At 64.4% G+C, this 18,777-nt stretch overlaps 2 protein-coding genes and 1 long non-coding RNA gene across 8 annotated transcripts in view; 2 read left to right on the top strand and 1 right to left on the bottom strand.

Moving 5' to 3' along the window:
- TNS4 (tensin 4) overlaps positions 1–10,241 on the top strand; it is a 29,260-nt gene extending 19,019 nt beyond the window's left edge. For all 6 annotated transcript variants that reach the window (XM_080564793.1, XM_080564792.1, XM_080564791.1 and 3 more), the window contains 11 exons: positions 482–911; positions 1,126–1,532; positions 2,372–2,458; positions 2,821–2,940; positions 3,193–3,285; positions 3,523–3,600; positions 3,759–3,827; positions 4,980–5,148; positions 5,518–5,586; positions 5,713–5,739; positions 6,228–10,241. In XM_080564793.1, coding sequence (XP_080420919.1) covers positions 482–911; positions 1,126–1,532; positions 2,372–2,458; positions 2,821–2,940; positions 3,193–3,285; positions 3,523–3,600; positions 3,759–3,827; positions 4,980–5,148; positions 5,518–5,586; positions 5,713–5,739; positions 6,228–6,357 — 1,679 coding nt within the window. In that variant the 3' untranslated portion in view covers positions 6,358–10,241. The remainder of the gene's footprint in view (positions 1–481; positions 912–1,125; positions 1,533–2,371; positions 2,459–2,820; positions 2,941–3,192; positions 3,286–3,522; positions 3,601–3,758; positions 3,828–4,979; positions 5,149–5,517; positions 5,587–5,712; positions 5,740–6,227) is intronic.
- Positions 10,081–18,313, bottom strand: IGFBP4 (insulin like growth factor binding protein 4). The gene is made up of 4 exons (XM_080564819.1): positions 17,858–18,313; positions 12,498–12,652; positions 12,167–12,301; positions 10,081–11,910 (listed from the first exon to the last, which is right to left on the bottom strand). Exons 1-4 carry the CDS (start codon positions 18,267–18,269, stop codon positions 11,782–11,784), a joined length of 831 nt encoding a protein of 276 aa, XP_080420945.1. The 5' UTR covers positions 18,270–18,313; the 3' UTR covers positions 10,081–11,781.
- Positions 12,659–14,191, top strand: LOC308181485. The gene is made up of 2 exons (XR_013941475.1): positions 12,659–13,648; positions 13,765–14,191. It is a non-coding gene; the product is annotated as an uncharacterized lncRNA (long non-coding RNA).
- Positions 18,314–18,777: the final 464 nt, after the last annotated feature.

Genomic DNA, 18,777 nt, shown 5'->3' with positions numbered 1-18,777 from the left:
GCTTTCCACGGGTGAGCAGGGCCAGGCAGGACGGGCACCCCCCGAGCCTGATGTCATCCCGGGGAGCAGCCAGATGTTTTTCCCTTGAGTCAGGTACAAACGGAGCGGCTGCCGGAGGAAACACCCGCCGCCCACGGCAGGTCTCGGCAAGCGCCGGCGTGCGCTCCCGGCGAGGGGGGAGCTGCGCGGGCAGACGTGGCCGCACGTAACCCGTCCTGCAGCCCGCCAGCTCCTGGGTGGGTGGGACGCCCCCGTTGGGTGTCGGGGCAGAGATCGGCCCTCATCGGGTCTCAGCGAAGTCCGGTGTTGGTCTGTGCCTCCCGTAGAGGCAGCCATGCGGTGCGCAGAGGGGGGACAGCACCTCGGCACCCCTTGGGGATTGTGAACCGGAGCCAAAATGAACAGGGAGATGAACAGAGAAGTGCGTAACGAACCTTACTCGAGCACTGAATCATTAACAGCCTCCTCTTTCTGCCTCCAGACATTAAATACATTGAGATGACACCAGCCAGAGCCAAGTGTACCGAGGCGCTGCAGGGCTCCTCCAGCCCCTTCTCCAGGTCCCCCCAGAGCAACGGCTTCCTGGCCCTGAAAGGGGCACCCAGAGGCAACTACACGAATGGCAGCGTCGTTTTCTCCAGCCCAGCAGGGCCCGAGAGCCCCCGGTTGGCCCCCCCAGGCTGGGCTGGTTTCCAGGGCTGTGGCAAAGCCTCCGAGAGCATCGCCGTGCCCCTGCACTGCACGGCCGGCCAGCAGGACAGCATCTCCTACGGCCCTGGCTCGCTCGGCACCTCGCCGGGCTTTGACAACTTGCTGAAGCCCGTGCACGTGGTGAGGGCTCAGCAGAGGACCAGCGGGGTCTCGCAGCTCTCCATGAGCCCCAGCTCGGACACCAGCTACGTCTTTGGGAGGTGAGCGCAGCCTCGCGGCCCTGTCCCGGGCTGGTGATGGGGATGGAAGCAGCAGGGGGATGGTACCCGAGTCCTGTTTCCCGAGACCTTTTCCCACCTCGGGGTGGGAGCTGACACCCAGCAGGGCTGGCGTGTGGTCTCTGGGCTGCTCCGTGCATCACCCCCCAGCCCAGCAGCCCCCCCTGATGGCCTTCACTCTGTCTCCCCCCTGCAGCAGCACCCACTCGCTCCACAACGACGACTCCGATGCTGCCTGCCCGTCCCCTGCTGGCTCCATGGGCAGCCCCCAGCCGTCGTCCCCGGGCATCAGGTCCCCCTCTGGAGAACCTTTCACCCTGGCTTCCCACCAGCCCAGGGCAGCCTGCTTCACCAAAACCAACGCCTGCCTGTCCCAGAAGGGGCAGGCCAGCAGCTGCCCCCCCTCCATCCTCACCTCAGCAGCCGACATCCCGGTGCTGCTGGTGAACGGGTGCAGGGAACAAGGAGATGAGTCCCCCCGGCTGACCGCAGCCTCCCCGGCCTCCACCAAGCAGATCTCCCCTCCCAGCCTCAGCCCAGCCTCGGGGCTCGGCGGCCTGAACAACGCGCTGTCGGCACCAGCGCTCTCCTGCGTCGCCGACAGTAAGTCCCCCCTGCCGTGGGGCAGCTCCTGGGGGGGGGGGAAAGGAGCCCTAAAGCTGCCAGAAAAGAGGGATAAAAATGCTGATTTCAGCTCTGTGGGTGATGGACATGAAGGACACGAGGTCCTTGCTGGAGCTGGAGAGCCTCAGAGTATCCCCGTGGGGTTGCCGGGCTCTGCGGGGGTCTCCAGCTCTTTGGTGACCATGCACCCGCCGTGGGGTTCCTCCCGTCAGCATCGTGGGGCAGGATCTGGTCAGCTGGAGGCGATGTGGATGCACTTATTCATAGCAGCTGAGAGCGAGGACCATAATTCTGTCATTTCGTGCTCGTTTGTGGGCCCGGAACGGGCAGGGAGGAGGGGTCAGGGTTCCAGTTCGCTCTGGGGGACATCTGAAGATACCGAGGTTTATAAGGTCCCTCATTCAGGGGCAGACAATAGGGCTATTGTGCTCCGGAGGAGATTAGCAGAGGCAGCTCTCAGGGCAGAGGGTTTTAATTGGGATTCTCATGGGAAAAGCAGGAGAGCTTTGCGGGTCAGATCCTCCGTGGGTGTAAATCCTCATGGTCCAGCGGACTTCTGGGCAGCCTGGTGCAGCCGGGAGGATTCATCTGCTGCCTCTCCGCGCTCCACCATGGCCTGCCAAGGATAATTACATGGAAATGAATCATTCTGAGGAAGCTCAGACCGAGAGGATTGAAAATCCGCTTCAGCCCTTGCCAGCTCGAGGGAGAAATCCCTCTGCCAGGGCTCGGCCCTTCTCAGCGGCGTCCGCTGTGAAGGTCCTCGGGTCCCCAGCGAAGGTCCTCGGGTCCCCAGCTCTGCCTCCCGTCTCTTGCAGGTCCCCTCGGGGCTGGCCAGCCGACCATGAAGTTTGTGATGGACACGTCGAAGTACTGGTTCAAGCCGAGCATAAGCAGGGACCGAGGTGAGGCGGCGAGCCCGGGGCAGCCCCGCACCCAGCGCTCCCCGGAGGAGCTCGGCTCTCGCCCCACGGTGACTCGGGGATGAACCTCAAGTGCCCTGAGGGGTGCTGGGTGTGGAGAGAGCCACGATGGGTCTGGGGGGCTCAGAACTGCACTGCATGCCCCTGAAGTCCAGAGAAAGCTGCCTGGCCATCCTGCCTGGCAGGGCAGATTGTTTCTGGAGCTACCAGGAACAAGTCCCCATGGGAGCTCAGCAGGGCGCACAGAGCAGGGCGCACAGAGCAGGGCGCACAGAGCAGGGCGCACAGAGCAGGGCACGGGGGTCCCATTCTGCTCCGCTGAGCCCCCTTTGGTGCTTTGACAGCAATCCAGCTGCTGAAGGACAAGGAGCCGGGCACGTTCGTTGTGCGGGACAGCACGTCGTACCGGGGCTCCTTCGGGCTGGCCATGAAGGTTCCCGGCTCTCCATCCAGCAGCCAGACAGGTACAGGGGCTCCCTCGGGACGGTGGGGATACATACGGGGGTTGAACCAAAATGAGCCCAGCTCTGCAGTGCTGAAACAAGCCCAAAAGCTGCAGGACATGGCTGGGTGAGATGCAGGCAGCAGGATCTGTGCCTGCCCATCTCCTCCCTGTGCCAGCACCAGCTGCGGGCACCCTGGGGACCCCGGGACGGGCAGGGGTGCAGCGGCCGCGCTCACACCGGCGCTGACGCTCTCCTCAATGTCACTCGAAGGCGAGGACAGCAGCGAGCTCGTCCGGCATTTCCTCATCGAGTCGTCGGCCAAAGGGGTGCACTTGAAAGGAGCCAGCGAGGAGCTGTATTTCGGTAAGGACAAGGAGCTGTATTTCGGTAAGGACGGGGCCATCGCCGGGAGCGGGGCTGTGCTGCACGCCAAGCCCACGGGGGTGGGGGAGAGCCCTCGTCCTTCACCGTGATGCCCCCAGGCAGATCTCCTGCACCCTGCTCCTTCCTCCTGCGGTCTCTGGGGCGCTGCTGCCAGAGTTTGCATGGGTGGGGGATCGGTGGCGCGCGGCCCCGCTGACGGGCAGCTCTGTGTTGCAGGGAGCCTCTCCGCCTTCGTGTACCAGCACGCCATCACCCCGCTGGCGCTGCCCTGCAAGCTCTGCATCCCCACTCGAGGTAAGCCACCGAGGCACAGGATGCTGCGGGAGGGGGGGGTGACCCTCCGTTAATTGCATTAAGCAGCGCTAGGCTCCTGAGTCCCTTGAGTAAGAAGGAATTTCGGCAATGAAACTTTGACCTGCGGATGTCAGAGCTCCCGTTTGTTGTCCGTGCAGATCTTGCTGATGAAGACAGCCCTGACTGCGCCCCGGAGCCCACGCTGTCCCTGCTAAAGAAATCTGCTGGTGAGGAAAGGAGCAGGTGCCGGTGGCCATGGGACGGTTGAGCTGACGGTAGTTCGAGCTCTGGGCATGCACACATTGGGTTTAGTCCCCACGTATCAAACACCGACCTCTGTTTTTGGGCATCAGCTCTAACACTGCTCACAGCTGGAGCTGAAAAGCCATCGCTGCAAACCAGCCGGCACCCCAGTGCTCCGTTGTGATGCCGCTCTCCTGGCTTCATCACCAGGCTGGAGATGCTGCGGCTTTTCTTCACGTCCTCAGATCGTGGGCCTGCAAGGCAACCTGATCTTTATAAACAAAGGACAATTTTTGTCCTCATGACAGTGAAGCAAAGCTTGCAAAGGCAGTTCTCGAGCTCCCGAGGCTCATAAAAGACCCCAAAGCCTCTTAAATTAGCCCAGTTTTAAGCAGCCCCTGATTTCTAAGCCTCTCTCCTGATTGCCTTCAACTGGGGCACTGAACATCTGGAGTTTCTCAGGGAGGGCCCAGGCATTTCGGGGCTGCTGAGAGCCACTGTAGGGTTATGTTGATGTGGGACCTCGTGGGAGAGGTGCAGGGGGCAGAGGTCCAGGGTCTCTGCGGCCCCAGGGTGCACAGAGCCCAGCAAGGGGGGGCTGCAGGTGAGGACAGAACCACGGGGAGGAACGCGGCGCCGACGGGTCACGGCGCAGTCACGGGAATCGGCAATGGCTTTGTTTTGCTGGAAATTCTGGAAAATCAGTTGGCAAGCTGCAAAGTTTAGTTTGACCCAGAACAGGGCCTTTCAACAGCGCAATCAGCCCGAAATGTCATGTTTTAGGTTGGCCTTAAGCTGTTAGCTGGCTTGGGGTACTTCTGCTTTTCATTAAAGGAAATATGTAATAAACAGAAAAAAAAGAAAAAAAGAAAAAAGCCAAATCTGACATTTAGAAACCAGAAATTAAATACTCTGACTTTTAAAACAATTAGTACAAAGGATTAGAGTAAACCAGAATAAACTCGCGGAGAATTTCTGAGTCACCCCATCTTTCGTTTGCATCGCAACAAATCCGACCCAGGAGCGTCGGCCCTGCTCTGCAGGACGGCGCCTCCGTGCTGGGCACGGGGAAATGCTCGGGGGGGATGTGGGGGGATGCAGCCCCGTGCTGAGCCCGCTCCTCGCTGTCCCTGCAGAGTGCAACGTCCTGTACCTCAGATCGGTGAGCATGGAGACGCTGGCAGGGGCGCCGGCCGTCCAGAAGGCCATCTCCTCCACCTTCGAGCTGGAGACGCTGCCCACGCCAACCCTCGTCCACTTCAAAGTGACGGAGCAGGGCATCACACTGACGGACATCCAGAGGAGGTAAGGGCTGCCGCCGCCAGGAGCAGGGGCAGAGGTGGCCGGCGCACGGCAGCGCGGCTCCCTCTCCGCGCACACCGCCGCCGAGCTGCCAGCTCGCCGCTTTGCAGCGTGCCCAGAAAATCTGGCCCGCTAGGACAGACCCGTGTTGCAATCGCGGGCTGGATTGGCCCCTGTGTTTGTAGCAGGGAGCACGAAGCTGCTCCAAATGCAGCTGGTGGCGGTGGTCCAGGGGTCCAGGGGCTGCGCCCCAGATGCTTTCTGCCAGCCCCCCCCCCCCCCCGGAGAGGTGCTTGGATATGCACGTGCCCGCTTCTCCCCCCGGCTTTGCTGTGCCCTTCCCTAACGCCACGCTCTCCTCTGTCCCCGCAGGGTGTTTTTCAGGAGGCACTACCCCTTGGCCACCGTCAGGTTTTGCGGGATGGATCCCGAGAACAGAAAGTGAGTGTCTGAGAGGGGCAGAGCGGGGCGAGCCCCCCGGCAGGCACGGCCCTGCAGCCCCCCACGCGGGTGGAAATGAGTTAAGTGTCGCTTTTCTGAGCAAACCCCGTTCTCTCGTCCCTCCAGGTGGCAGAAGTACTGCAAGTCCTCCAGGTGAGAGCTGCCTTGTGCAAGGCCGAGCGGGGGCACCCGACCCTGGGCAGCCGCAGGACCCGCGCTTACAAAACGGAGGGGGGGCGATGAAATGTGGTGGAGGGCTGAGATGTGGGACAGGGAGGAGGCTCTGGCTTTGCTCTGCAGGGTGAGGTGGGGGGCTCGGCCACGCCGCTGGGCTCTGCACCCCCTGAATGGGACCCCCCCCACCCAAGCCCCCTGCCCTAACCAGCGGCTCGCTTGCTCCGGGCTCAGGAAGTGAGCTTATATCTGGCTCTACCTTGCGCTCGAGCAACGTTTCACAGCCGGGGGAAGCCTTGCCAGAAATGCTTCTCCCGGCTGTTTTTCTTCCAAGCAAACGTGATTGGGGAGCGGGCCAAGGCGGAATTGCTGGAGCCGGGATCCGCGCGGTGGCCAGGGCCGCTCGGAGCGTGTGCCTCTGGATCCCTGGATGCGAGCTAAAGGCATCTCCCTCTCCTTTTGCCCAGGATCTTCGGGTTCGTGGCCAAAAACCAGACGGATTCGGAGAACCTGTGCCACCTGTTTGCAGAGTACGACCCCGTGCAGCCGGCGTCGCTCGTCATCGACCTGGTCAGCAGGCTGCTGCCGGGCCTGTAGGGGACGGAGAGTGGGGACACTGCGGGCTGGCGGTGCCCCCGCGCCGCTGCGCTGCTTCCTCGCCTCGTGCCGCCTGCAGGCTGCATTTCACTCTTATTTATACGTTTGGTCACGTTGAGATCTCGGGTAAAGACTTTGTCCTGCGTTGGGCTCGGGTGTTTTTCCCTGTCCCCCCCGCCCCCCCCAGGCATCCAGCGGGAGCAGTGCGCAGAGCTGTGCCCCTCCGGGAGCGAGGGGTGAAGCAGGCAGCAGCGCTCGCCTTCCCAAAATTGATGCCACCAAAGGGGGACAGGGGACACCAGGACAGGACCAGGAGCGTCCCCAGATGGAGCTGAGCTCCCAGCGCAGCAGACTCAGTCTTCATGTCCCCTCCCCATGGCGAGGGGAGGTCTGCGGGGCCCCCCCGTGACAGTAGAGCAGCTTCAGGAGGCAGCTCTGCAAGTCGAAGTGCATGAAATCACCGAGCCCGGCCGAAAAGTCCTGCTTCCCTCAAGGACTCAGCAGCACTGACGGGCAGGAACGTCAGCCCAGCAGGGATTTGCCTGCTGCTGGTAAATTCTCTTTGCCTTTTTTTTTGCAAAGCGAGAGCTTCCAGGCCACCTCAGCACCGCGGCGGGCTGAGAAGTAAATGTTGACATTTTCATGACAGTAAAACGTTGGGGTTTTTGGAAGTGACCTGCCTGAATTCGGGCCAGATCCTCGGATGACGTAAATTGGCGCAGGGCTGTGGAAGTCGGTGCTGCTGTGATTTACACCAGCTGAGGCTTCAGCTCCTGCCGCGGCGGTGGAGCAGGGTGGCTCCGAGCCCACCACGTAATCGTCTCCCCCAGCACTTGCTTCCCCGGTACCTCTTCCCTGTGCTAATTTCAGAGCGTGTACTAAGCGACCCCGCTCAGGGGTGGTGTCAATAAACCAGAGGTTTGTTTATCTGACCGCAGTCACTACACTTCAGCAGCCGAAAAATGTATTCTGCTGCCTTACGGTGCCCAGCCCATGTGCGTATTGCTCATAAAAAAAGGCTTGCCATCCTCCAGCAGGACTTTGAAACGGCGTCCAGCTGAACGGGCAGAGGTGAACGTAGCTGTAGGAGTGATGAGAGCTGCAGAGTGGGATGGGGGGGGAAACCAAAGGCTTTGGCACCCCCAGCTGTGCGCGTGGCCGAGCCCTGAGCAATCCGTTCGGCCCCCAAAACCATGCAAATATCAACGTAAAGGTTTAAGTGCGATAGCCCCGGGATGCTCGGTGCTGTTGTGCATCCCTCAGCTCCTCCTCCTGCCCTCACCACCCCCCAAAACTCCAGCACCCCCGGAAGGGCTCAGCAGTGCAGGATGGGACCCGCTGCAGTGCAGGCAGCTGCCAGCAAGGGGCCCCAGCATGATTCTGTCCGTCCGTCCGTCCGTCTATACTGCCCATCAGCCGGGAGCCATAAAGGGCCGAGCCGCCGGTTCTTGCCGAGCTGTTTTCATTAAGCTGCTCTTAATTACGGCGGTGACTGCTCACCCCCGGGACCCCGCGCTCGGTTATGCAACCTGCAGCTGAGCACCGCTTTAATTCCTTGTATTTATTGCTGTGCTGCTCGCGACGGCAACGATAAGCACAAGGGGAACAGGGAGATTCAAAGGCTTTGGCTCCAAACGGCTCCAAATATGAGCTCTGCTGCTCCGTCGCCGCCAAGCCGGGCCCCCTCCGCTCCCCTTTCATCCCAAATCCCAGCTCTGCACGACTCCAGTAACAAACCTGGGGGGTTTATCGGATTTCTGGGGGAAGGGGGCATGGGCTGCTTTGCCCCATTCAAACCCAGATCACTCGGGGACAGGAGCAGGCCTGGCTCCAGGCACCATCTTCCACACGTGGAATTTTTCCTTCGCTGAAAACCCTTTTCCAGGGAAGCGCAGCGGGAGCACGGGCCCGGGCGCTGCAGGGGGAGTTCAGCCAAAACCACCTGGATTTAGGGGAAAAAAAACAAACAATTCTCTGAGCTCCTCATGGTTTCCAAAGTTTGTCCCGGGCTTCCTGGAAGCGCAGCTCTGGGTTTTGGTTCCTGGGTCCGGTTCCAGCCGTTTTGTAACGAATCCAGACCCCGTCCTGGCTGCGGCTGCGGGTTTCTACCAGCGGTCCCTGACGCACGATGCTCAGCGCGTGGCCGGGCTGTCCCCGGCGGTGGGGACAGGGTCACCCCGTGCCCACATGGGGGTGACACTCGGAGCCCTGATGCAGCTTCTCGGCGGTAGCGGGGCAGCTGCTGGGGATTTCTGTGCAGAAACATCCTCGCCCTGTGCGGGTTGGGAACGGGGAGCAGGAGCCAGGGGCTGGATGGGGCCAGGCTCGGGGTGTAATCTGCAAGGGACGGCAAAGCTTTTGATTTCTAACAAAAGTCCATGTGCTCCCAGCTGGTCTGATTCCTTTTCCCCCTCTAATTGCTCCAAACAAGGCTTTAAGTGAAGGAACAGCCTAACGCAGCTTTGGAGATGGAGCCGCTGGCACGGGGACGGGGCAGGAGGCTCCCCAGCACCCCGCGGCCGCCGCCAGCTCTGTCCCAGGGGTGTCCGACGGGCTGTCCGTCCGTCCAGATGTGTGGGGAAGGGGGGGGGGGACTGCCTCCAGCTGCTGCAGGCGGAGAATGGCTGCACCCCAGGGGTCCCCAACACTCGTGGAGGGTGTGGGAGCATTCGGGAAGGGGCAAAGCCGCAGGGCACGGACAAGCCCCAAAGGAGAGCCGTGGCCGCAGCCGTGCCGGCGCTGGGCTGGGGCGCTGGGCCGGGCTCCAGGAGCGCTGGCGTCTTCCCTGGTCCGGCTGCCGATCTGCTGCGCCAGCAAATTACAGCGCTCGCTCGTCCGCCTTGGCTGCAGACAGCCCCAGGGCTCCGGTGTTTGCACAACCCGAGCACCGCGGCCACGCAGCCCCAGCAGGCGCAGCTCCGGCTTGGCACCAGCCCCGCTCCACACCTCCGGCCCCCGGGGGAGCGGCGATGCCGGATTCACAGCCGTCCCCACGCGACGTGACCGCCGGCATCGCCGCCTCCCCGCCGCCCGTTTGCTGCAGACACCACCATGAAGCTGGAGGTGCTGAGCCAGCCGGGCAGCGTGCGGCCACCGGCATCCCGCACCCAGCCTCCAGTACCCCGAAACCCTCCCCAGCTGCCATCTGGCTGCGCAGAGCCGGCGACGCTCGGTGCGTCCTCGCTGTGGCTCAGCGTGCTGCCTGGCCCCGAGCACGTCGCCCGCCGTCCCTGTCCTCCCCTGAACCTCGGAGGCCGCCCAGCGCCCGCTCCCAGCCTGGCACCGTCTCAAGGCACGGCCGCTGCTCCGTGGGGTGACGCTCGTCACGTCGCGCGTGGTGCCACCGCGTGCTTTGCGCAGAGCTCTTCGTTTCCCACCCCCTCCCTGCTCAGCGGTGCCGGGGCTTTGTGGGGTCCTGGGTTTTGGGGGAGGGGGGGGGGGTGCTGATCACGCAGGACCCTGCATGCTCCCGTGTCCCCCTGGCTGAGCGAGGCCAGCGCTGGGGCTGGTGGCTGCAGCCACCCCAAGTGTCCCCTGGGTGCTAGCTCTGCTCCTGCAGCCCCGTCCCGGCACGCACAAAGCCAGAGCTCCCTGCTCAGGAGATTTTTCCATTCCCAAGGCACCGGGAGGCAGCCCCCAGCCTTCTCCAGCTGCCCCCCCACCAGCCCCTGCAAAGCCCCAGTGCACTTGGTAGAAGCACGTTAAATAACAGGGGAAATCAAATACAGCAATTACCTTTCTTTTTTTTTTTTTCCGGTTTAACAATACAAAGCTTCAAGTTTACTGTAACAGAGGGACGGTGCTACACACAGGAGTCTGAAGGGATGGGCTCGTCCGAAGAGGAAATGGCAAAAAAAAAATAAATCACATCGGCGTGGAAAAAAGACGACAGGGTTAGGTAGCCTTACGCTGGTATATGATCATGTGTAAATACAGCCTTAAACTACAGGAGAGACGATATAAAATGCTGGAGCCCTGTGCCAAAGACAAATCCCGACGCTCTCACGAGCACCAAAACATTTCGCTCCGATTTGGGCAGCGCCTCGGAGCGGGGAGCTGCAGAAGCCCCCCCGCCTTCGGCGAGCTTTCCATTGCAACCCACACGGCGGTTTCTTACCTAAAAGGACATTTAGAGGAAAAGTTTCCAACCCAACCGGCTCCTGCAGAAGAGCTTCGAAATAATAATAATTAAAAAAAAAAAAAAAACATGCTACAAAAATAGTGAAAATTTTTCAGCTGAAAGTTCTGTGCTGGCAAAAACTGCGGATCTCGTGGCACCGAAACACTTCAAAACTTCATCCGGGTTTTGTCGCGTTGGCCAAGCTGGAAGGCAAGGAGACAAAACCTCTTCCTGGAGGGGTCCCGTTTGGAGAGATGAAGGATTTCAGCCCAAGGGGCCGGTTTGACAAATCCCACCAACGTTGGCTCCTTAATATTAAAACTCTTTGGGGGAGAACAAAGACCCCAGAGGAGCCCTTCCTGGTGAGGAGGCGTTTCCTGGCCACCCCTCATCTCCCACCTCCCTCTGGGCCCCAGTGCCCGCAGGGGACGCGTTGCACGCCCGGGGATGCCCGACCCCTTCGTCCTCCGACCCTGGGGACAGGGCAGGAGGGAAGGAGAGGACAAGAGGAAAAAACGCTGCGGCCACCAGTGCTGTCCCTGCGCAGAGGAGCAGGACAGGGACGCGCTATGGGGTCAGTGGGACCCAGACTATGGGGTCGGCGGGACCCACAGGCTACGGGGCTTTGGGGCTGCATCAGGAAGAGCTGACATCGCTGGTGCCCCACCCCGGGGTGAAGGTCTCTTATTGCTCTCTGTGGCTGCGACCCCCATCCCCACGCACGCGCGTTGGGTGCAGTGGAGCCAGGGCAGGGCGATAGCGGGGTGCTCCTTTGGGCCCCCCCCGCAGCGGCACAGGCTCCCTCCTGTCCCTGCCTGCACGGCTGGGGGGGTGCTGAGGCACTTCTCGTCCTGCCACACTCGGGTCTGGTGTGGAGGGAAGGCACTGCGGCGGGGGGGCTGCCGTGCACACCCCGAGATGCTCGCATGGGCGCAGCCACCGGGCAGCAGCGAGGGGTGCAGCAGCGCGTTTCGGGTGCTTTCACGCACCTCCACCAAAGCAGCCTGGAACCAGCCCCGCTGCCATCCTGGCAGCGTCAGTCCACGCCAAGTGTCCGTGCAGGACGTGGGTGCCACCAGCATGTGCCAGGGACCCCCCCCGCGGGGTGGCAGGCAGTGGTCACGGCACCGTGCCCCGTGCCATGGGCAGCTCGTGGCGCAGAGCACAGCGGGGATGGAGGGGGCACGTGTGGGGGTCCCCCAGCCCCAGGAGCTGCTCGACAGCCGTGTCCTTTCTCCTCCAGTCCTACGCAGCCCCGGCGGGCGTCCCGGCCACGGCACGAAGCGGGGCAGCCGCGGTGACGCTCACATGCTGTCCGCCGGCTGGTGACAGTCCAAGTCCCCCTTCAGCTCCAGGAAGCCCGGCAGCTTCACCCCCGTCTTGCGGTCCACGCACCAGCACTTGCCCCGCTGCCCGTCCAGCGCCGGGTGACACTAGAGGGGACACCTTCGGTGAGGGGCGCCCAGCCTGGCCCCGTGTGTCCCCCATCCCCATGGGCTGCCTGGTCAGGGCTGGATGCGGCAAACCAGGAGCCCTCGTGGTGGCTTTAGTACCCGCGTCCCACCCTGGGGGCTTTTGCAAAGAGCCCCGCAGCACCCCAAGGGTAGCTCCCATTGAAGCCCCAGCACCCACCCGTCCCTCCCAGCTCCACAGAACGCCCCCAGCCGAGCACCCCCCGGCCCTGCCTACCTGCTTGGGGTGGAAGTTGCCGTTGCGGTCGCAGTTGGGGATGGGGATGACATACAGGTCCTCGTGTGTCCGCGTCTGCGAGGCCGCCAGCCTCTCCAGCGCCCGGTGCAGCTCGCTCTGGCACGAGCCCTGCGCCTGTAGGAAACCGGGGCTGAGCCCAGAGCGGGGCTGCTGCGTGCCCCCCCCAACCACCCCACAGCCCTGGCGCCGCCCCATAAGCGCTGCCTTCGAGCCTCCCTCATGCCCCAGGTGCCAGCATGCGGCTCAGAGCACCCGGTGCCCACCCTGTGCCCCCCACCCCAGCTCCCTGCTCCATCCCCGCCGCGCTCACTATGGGCCTCGTCTCCTCGCGGTGGTACGGGCTCCCGCTGTTGCGCATCTTGTTGCCGTTGTTGACCCGCCTCGCCTGCTGCTTCTGCAGGCATTTGCGGTCGTGGATGCTGCAGGGGCTGAAGCTGTTGTTGGGGTGGTCGATCTCCTCCTTCTCTGCAAGGACACAGACCGCACGGGGCTCAGCACCGTGGGGCAGACGTGGGCACAGCACATGACCGGCGCACATCACCCCCAGCCCCAGATCCCAACCCACACAGCACAGGGACAGGCTCTTGGGAATGTTTATGCCCCGTTCACAGGCTTGTTTCCACATGGTTGTTATTGTAGGGTTGCAAATCCACACCGCGGCGGTGCCAGGCAGAGCTGCATGGCACAAGGGTGCAGCGTGGCACAAGGGTGCAGCCCCCGCCAGCCCCATGCCACCCGGTACAAGGGACGGGAAGGTGACCCCGGGATGCGCAAGAGCACCAGCGAGACCCCGTGCCCCCCGAAAGCTGCCTCTGAAAAGTGGTAGCAGAAACAGGACCGCAGCCCGGCCGGTGCTGAGCACCCGCCAGGCTGGAGGCGGCACCCGGCCGCGCTCTGCCCGGGGCGCACGGCCCCGGCCCCCCCTTGCTGGGACATGAAAGCAAAAATTCCAGGAATAAGACAGTTCACCTCCCGCTGGCCAGCTCGGAAAGGCGGCGCTTGGCATCCTCGCCTGCACCACGAGCGGAGCCAAACGACAATCCCAGATGTTGGCAGCTGGGAGGGGAGCGTCATGAGACCCGCGCTGCTCGGCGCGGCTGCTCTTTAAAAAGCTGCAGGTTCCCCCGCTCCCAGGCCCGGTAACGCTCTGTGTTTGTACCGAGCGCCGCTTTTCCCATTGCACGGGGGGGTCCCGCATCGCATTCTCGGTGCCTGCTGGAAAAGGACAGCACAGCGGGGGCGCACGGACCTCGGTGGGGAGCGCCGTGCCGAGCACAGCCCGAGGAGCTCTCGGTCCCAACCGGCTCGGGCTACAGGAGGAGCGAGGAGAGGACGCCCTGCCCGGTTTTATCCCGGCTGATCAATACTTTGTCCCCGCTGATCGATACCACAGCTTCCCAAACAAGGCTGGGTCACGGCACAACGTGGGCGACCGCATCCAGGGGCTGCAAACCTGCGAAGGTTCGTGGCTCCCGGCGGCCTGGTTAAAGTTCACAGCCAGTGAAGCCCGGATGACAAGCCCTTTTCTCCGCTGTTTGTGTTATTTGCTTTTTGTCTAATCTGTCGTTTTTTTCCAGGAAGTGGCTCATGCCCTTGACATTTGAAACACAAACTCAACACCCCGCTGCGGCGCGGCTCCAGGACCCCTGCGCGGAGCGGTGCCAGCGCGGTGCCAGCCCCGGTGGCTCCGTGTCGCAATGCCGCAGGCTCGGGGGGCTCGGTGGGGGATGCTCCTTCCCAACTGCCCCCTCCCGCAGCATTTCGGGGATGTCTGGCCCCACTGAGGCCACCACACCGAAATCCCAGCGCTGCTCCTGTATCACGGAGCTGGCGGGGGAGGGCAGGGCACCGGGAGGCACCACCAGGCTCGGACGCTTCCCGCTCCTCACCAGGACCTGGCTCGGTGCTGGGAACCCCTCGCCCAGCCCAGCCCAGCTCCCCTCCTCCCCGCCAGCCGCCGTCAGTGTCAAATCTCTCGGCTTAAATAAAACCAGATGCCAATAACATTCTCATAAGGTCCCGTGGAACGCGCGGTGCCTCCGGGCAGCGAGGCAGCTCTCAGCCGGCACCCGGCGCGGGGATGGGCTCGGAGCTTGGTCCCCACCCGTGGCCCCCGACCCAGGACCCCTCCCTGCCGCAGGGATGGCCGCGGTTCGGGGGGGAGCTTCCCACCCGGCGTGCAGCAGCCCAAGGAGCCTCTCGCTTTCCTGGCGCTTGGCAGTGCTCCTGCACCGAGCTGGATGGGAAAACTCCTTCAAGTCGAGCACAAAGCCGTGGAAAAAGCAACCTCCTTGGAGCCTGCCCCCCTTATCCCCCAGCAGCCTGGGCTGTGGCTGCAGGGCAGCCCACGCACTGGCCACCAGCACCCTTGGGTGCTGCCGGGCACGGTGTCAGAGCCACGGAGGGGGCAGGAGAGCGGGGTGCGCACTTGGCCGGGGCCTTGGCTGGGTTTGGGAAGGACTCGAGCGCTGCCCTCACCCCATCTCTCGAGGACAACGTTTTCCTCCTGGCCCCAGGACAGGAGGAGACACAAGCGAGTCACTGAGCATCGCCTTCAATTAGCAGGAGCTATTAACGAGGTCGGTCACGTGCTGAGCTCGTGACTCACGGTGCCGAGCCCCTGAGCAAGTGGTGACGGACACCGGGCTCCACACGGGAGGGGAGCTCGGGGATGGCGAGCGAAGCCTCAGAGCCGGCGTCTGGGGGACAGGGCTGAGAGTTGGGGACCCCCAGCACACGTCTGGGCGGTCCCAGCTGGCCGCATCCTGCCCAGCACCAGCAGCAGATGCAGGAGCATCCGGAGGGCCAGGCCTCATCCCTCCTGCTCCGTCCCCACTGCACAACCCGGGGCTGCTCCCCTCAGTGCAGGCACGAAGGTCCCCACGTGTCCCCTGGGCTGGCAGGGGACATGTCCAAGGTGACAGCCGCAGTGAGGCTCAGCACCCTCCACTTCTCCGCCCAGCACCCCAAGCACGGCCCATGGGTGGTCCTGGCCGCGCAGCACCGGCTCTCTTGGCTGCCGGGGCTCTCCACTTGGCAGGAGTCGGCGCGGGGAAGCGCGCACTCATCCTGCTGAACGCTGGCCCCAGGGGAGCGCGGGGAGCCTGGGGAGCCACGGCCAGGGCCGTGCGTGCCTCCCCCAGCCCCCCCTGCTTGCTGTCTCCCCGTGCACCCCTCATGCTGCTGCGTTGCCCCTGTGCTAGCCCCCAAATGCCCAGCCCCACGCTGAGCCTGGGGAGATCTTGGAGACCCCGTCCAGCCTCTGCCGGCCCCGTGGCACAGCTGGGACAGGGCAATAGCCCTGCTCGACCTCCTCACCAGGCAGAAAGGGACAGGGATGAGGCATGTGGGGTGCAGAATGAGCTGGGTGCTGCAGCCTGGGCTGCCGAGGTGCTCCTCCCTGCACAGGGAAGGGAGCAGGATCCGTCCCACCCAGCAAGCACCGGGATGCTCGCAGCTTCCCAGACGCTTTTCCTAGGTCACTTTTTCCCCAGACATAATTATTTACCCAGCATTAAATCACTCCTAATGCGTGTTGGGGAGAATGTCCTTGCCTCTTCCTGGATGCCACCCACAGGTTCAGCCGCCCGCACCTCCCCGAAGCGGCGGCACCGACAGCCCCAGACGGGGACACGCAATGGGGCCAAGCCCGTGCCACGAGCCAGCCTGGTCCCAACGGGGCTGGACAGGACGGGACAGGCAGATTCCCCTGAGACCGGGACCTCGCTCTGCAGCAAAACGCCGCGGCTGTCACCTCCAGGAGCACGGCTCCCAGCGGGATGTCCTGTGGGCAAGCCTGGAGCTGGGGGATGGGTGCAGGTACCAGGGTCCTGCACAGGTCCCCAAACCCACGGCCATGGGAGAGGGGCGTGGGGCAGGAGAGCGGCCGCCTGCTCTCTCTTCCCCCAAAGCCTCCGGCCCTGCAGGTGCTGCTGGTCCCAGGAGGGGCGATGGAGCAAGGAGCCCTCTGAGAGCTGACCCCAGCCCAGTCCCCGTGGGACCCAAAGCCTGGAATTCAGCACCCCTGGCTCAGCACCCCAAAAGCATCCACCGGACCAGCCCCACGCCCCCAAATCATGGCCCACACCCCCTGCAGCCTCAGCACCCACACAGGCACCAGGGAGCGTTGCTCCCAGTGGCTCCTGCACCTAAAGAGGCATTTAATTCCTTCTGCTTAACCAGAGGGGACCTGCCGGATGCACCGGCCGTGCCACGGCGCACGGGCAGGGCTGTGCCACTGCTCATGTCCTGGGGAGCGAAGGAGCTGCAGCCTCCAACCCTGCTGCTCCTGCTGGGACTGGGACCCGTGGCTCTGTCATCCCACCAGGACCTTCCCACCAGGACACCCCGGGGAAAGGGGCTCGCTGCTGCCCGCTGCCCCGTTCTGCCACCTGCAACGCCGCCAGCAAGGTGCCCGTCGGGAGAGCCCGGCTCCCACAGCCACCCACCCGTCCCCAGCACGGCCAGAACAGCACAGGAAGAAAGGGAAAATACTGTAAGCCTGTTTCCTAAAGGCTCTGGGAAAAAATGCTGCGTTACACGGGGCAAAGCCAAAAGCAACAGGCCTTGGCAGCCCGACACAGCCCCGGGCCAGGGAGCCCAGACAGCTCCTGCAGGATGTGGGATGAGGACAAGCAGGCAGGGCAGGGGGTCCCGCAGCAGACCCTGTGCCGGGCAGTCACAGCCGAATCCTGCCCCTGGGGAGGGGTAGCTGGGGGGACCTCTGCAAAGGGTCCTCGTCACTGGTATGGAGGAGAGAGGGGCTGGGATCCGGCCCTTGGGGCCGGCAGCACCGCAGCAGGGAGCTGGAAGAGTCACGCCGGGGAGCCCCGGCTGACCTGCATGGGGACATAGGGCCAGGGCACCTTGCGGGCTGTCCCGTGGTGGGTGCTGCCCCCCAGTCCCGGGGACGTGGTCCCAGTCACAGCCCATGGGATGGGGAAGGGGGCAGCATGGGCATCCAGAGCGCCAAAAGGGCCAGATCTCAGCCCCCAGGAGCGGGTCTGTTCGCTCTGCCAAACCACATGAACAGCTCTGGGGTGCTGCCCACGATCCCCAAACTCTGCCCGGGCACCATGAGGGTGGCAGAGGGTCACGATGGACACCGATGACAGGGCAGTGGGGTGGACAAGCAGAGCCTGCAGGCAGCGGGGCTGCAGCCCTTGGGGTCCCCCGGCTTGGCACTGCCCTGCCTGGCCGTGGGGTGGAGGAGGAAGGACACGGAGCCCCTGCACGGGACACGCCGACCTGTTTGCGAGGGAAGCAGGTGCCCCGCGGCCTCTTTCCTGTTTCCTCCTGGCCGTGCCGGCAGCATCCCGTGGAAGGGAGAGCTCAGGGGTCACCGCACAACGGGAGCTCCCCCGGCAGCAGGACCCCGAGCACGGTGCCCCACAGCATCGCGTGCAGCCGGTCCCTGCCCGGCCCGGGGGCTGCACGGTGCCACCAGCCGTGGCACTGCAGGTGACGACGGCACCGATGTGACCCAGCCGTGAGATCCCCTGCCGCCCAGCGCACAGGACACCAATCGGGACAAACCTCCTTGAGCTTCCCCATCCCCAAAATCCCCACCATCCCCTTCCGACCCTCCCCGAGCAGCAAGATCGGTGCCACCCCTGCGCTGCCAGAGGACCCCCACCACCACCCCAATTTGCGCATCCCCCAGGGCCTTACCCGGCGGCTGGAGGCTCTCCTGGATGGCTTCGACGTCGGCCAGGTCGGTGCAGACCCCCTGGCCGTGCATGAGGGTGTGCAGGGGCCGGGGCACGCCGCGGGGGGGGTAGCAGCGCAGCCCGGCCCCGCAGCGCGCCGTGTACACCCCGCACGCCGTGCCGCGCCCGAGCGCGCAGGTGGCGCAGCACCCGCAGCCCGGCTCCCGCACCAGCTCGGCGCAGCCCTGCGGGGCTTTGCAACGAGCCAAGCGCTCCTCCGAGCACGGCGGGCACTGGATCGCTTCCTCCCCTCCCCCGCCTTGCCCCTGCACCGGGGCAGCTCCCGGTGCCGCCCCCGCCGCCAGCACCGCCGCCAGCACCGGGACCAGCACCGCCGGTGGCAGCAGCGGCAGCCGCGCCGCGCCCCCGCGCATTGCGGCCCCGCGCTGCAGCGCTCGGGCTGGCGGCGGGCGCGGGGGGCAGGCGGCGGGGGCTTTATGCCGCCCCGTGGCCACACCTCCCGCCGGCACCGGGGCCACCGGCGGGGCCGCCCCCGCCAGCCCCGGCCCCCCCCTCCCGCCCCCCCGGGCAGAGCCGCTGCGCGCAGCCGGTGCCGCGTTGGGCACCCGGTGGGTTCGGCGCTGCGGCTGCCGGAGGGGGCAGCGCCGGTACCGGGAGAGCCTCCCCCCCCCCCCCGGGTCGGTACCGGCCCCGGCGGGTCCCCGCTGGCAGCCCCCGTGGTGATCTGCCCCGGGGGGCTTCGGCACTGCTGTCCCCGAGGGTGTGCGCTGCCCGGTGCTGAGCTGCTGGGGGGGTGCGGGGGGGGGGGGCTGGGATAGGATGGGATGGGGTGGGATGGACTGGGATGGGATGGGGATGGGGATGGGTTGGGGATAGGGATAGGGATAGGGATAGGGATAGGGATAGGGATAGGGATAGGGA

Source organism: Anser brachyrhynchus (genome assembly GCF_964034855.1).
Source record: "Anser brachyrhynchus genome assembly, chromosome: 22".
Classification (NCBI taxonomy): domain Eukaryota; kingdom Metazoa; phylum Chordata; class Aves; order Anseriformes; family Anatidae; genus Anser; species Anser brachyrhynchus.
The sequence above is the reverse complement of the archived record's forward strand: the minus strand, read 5'-3'. Positions and strand labels throughout refer to the sequence as shown.

Coding starts and splice junctions, on each gene's coding strand:
- IGFBP4 (XM_080564819.1), bottom strand. CDS start 18,269: ATGCGCGGGGGCGCGGCGCGGCTGCCGCTGCTGCCACCGGCGGTGCTG. Junction 12,653..17,857: donor GGAGAGCCTCCAGCCGCCGG/GTAAGGCCCTGG, acceptor GTGTCCTTGCAG/AGAAGGAGGAGATCGACCAC. Junction 12,302..12,497: donor GCGAGGAGACGAGGCCCATA/GTGAGCGCGGCG, acceptor GGTTTCCTACAG/GCGCAGGGCTCGTGCCAGAG.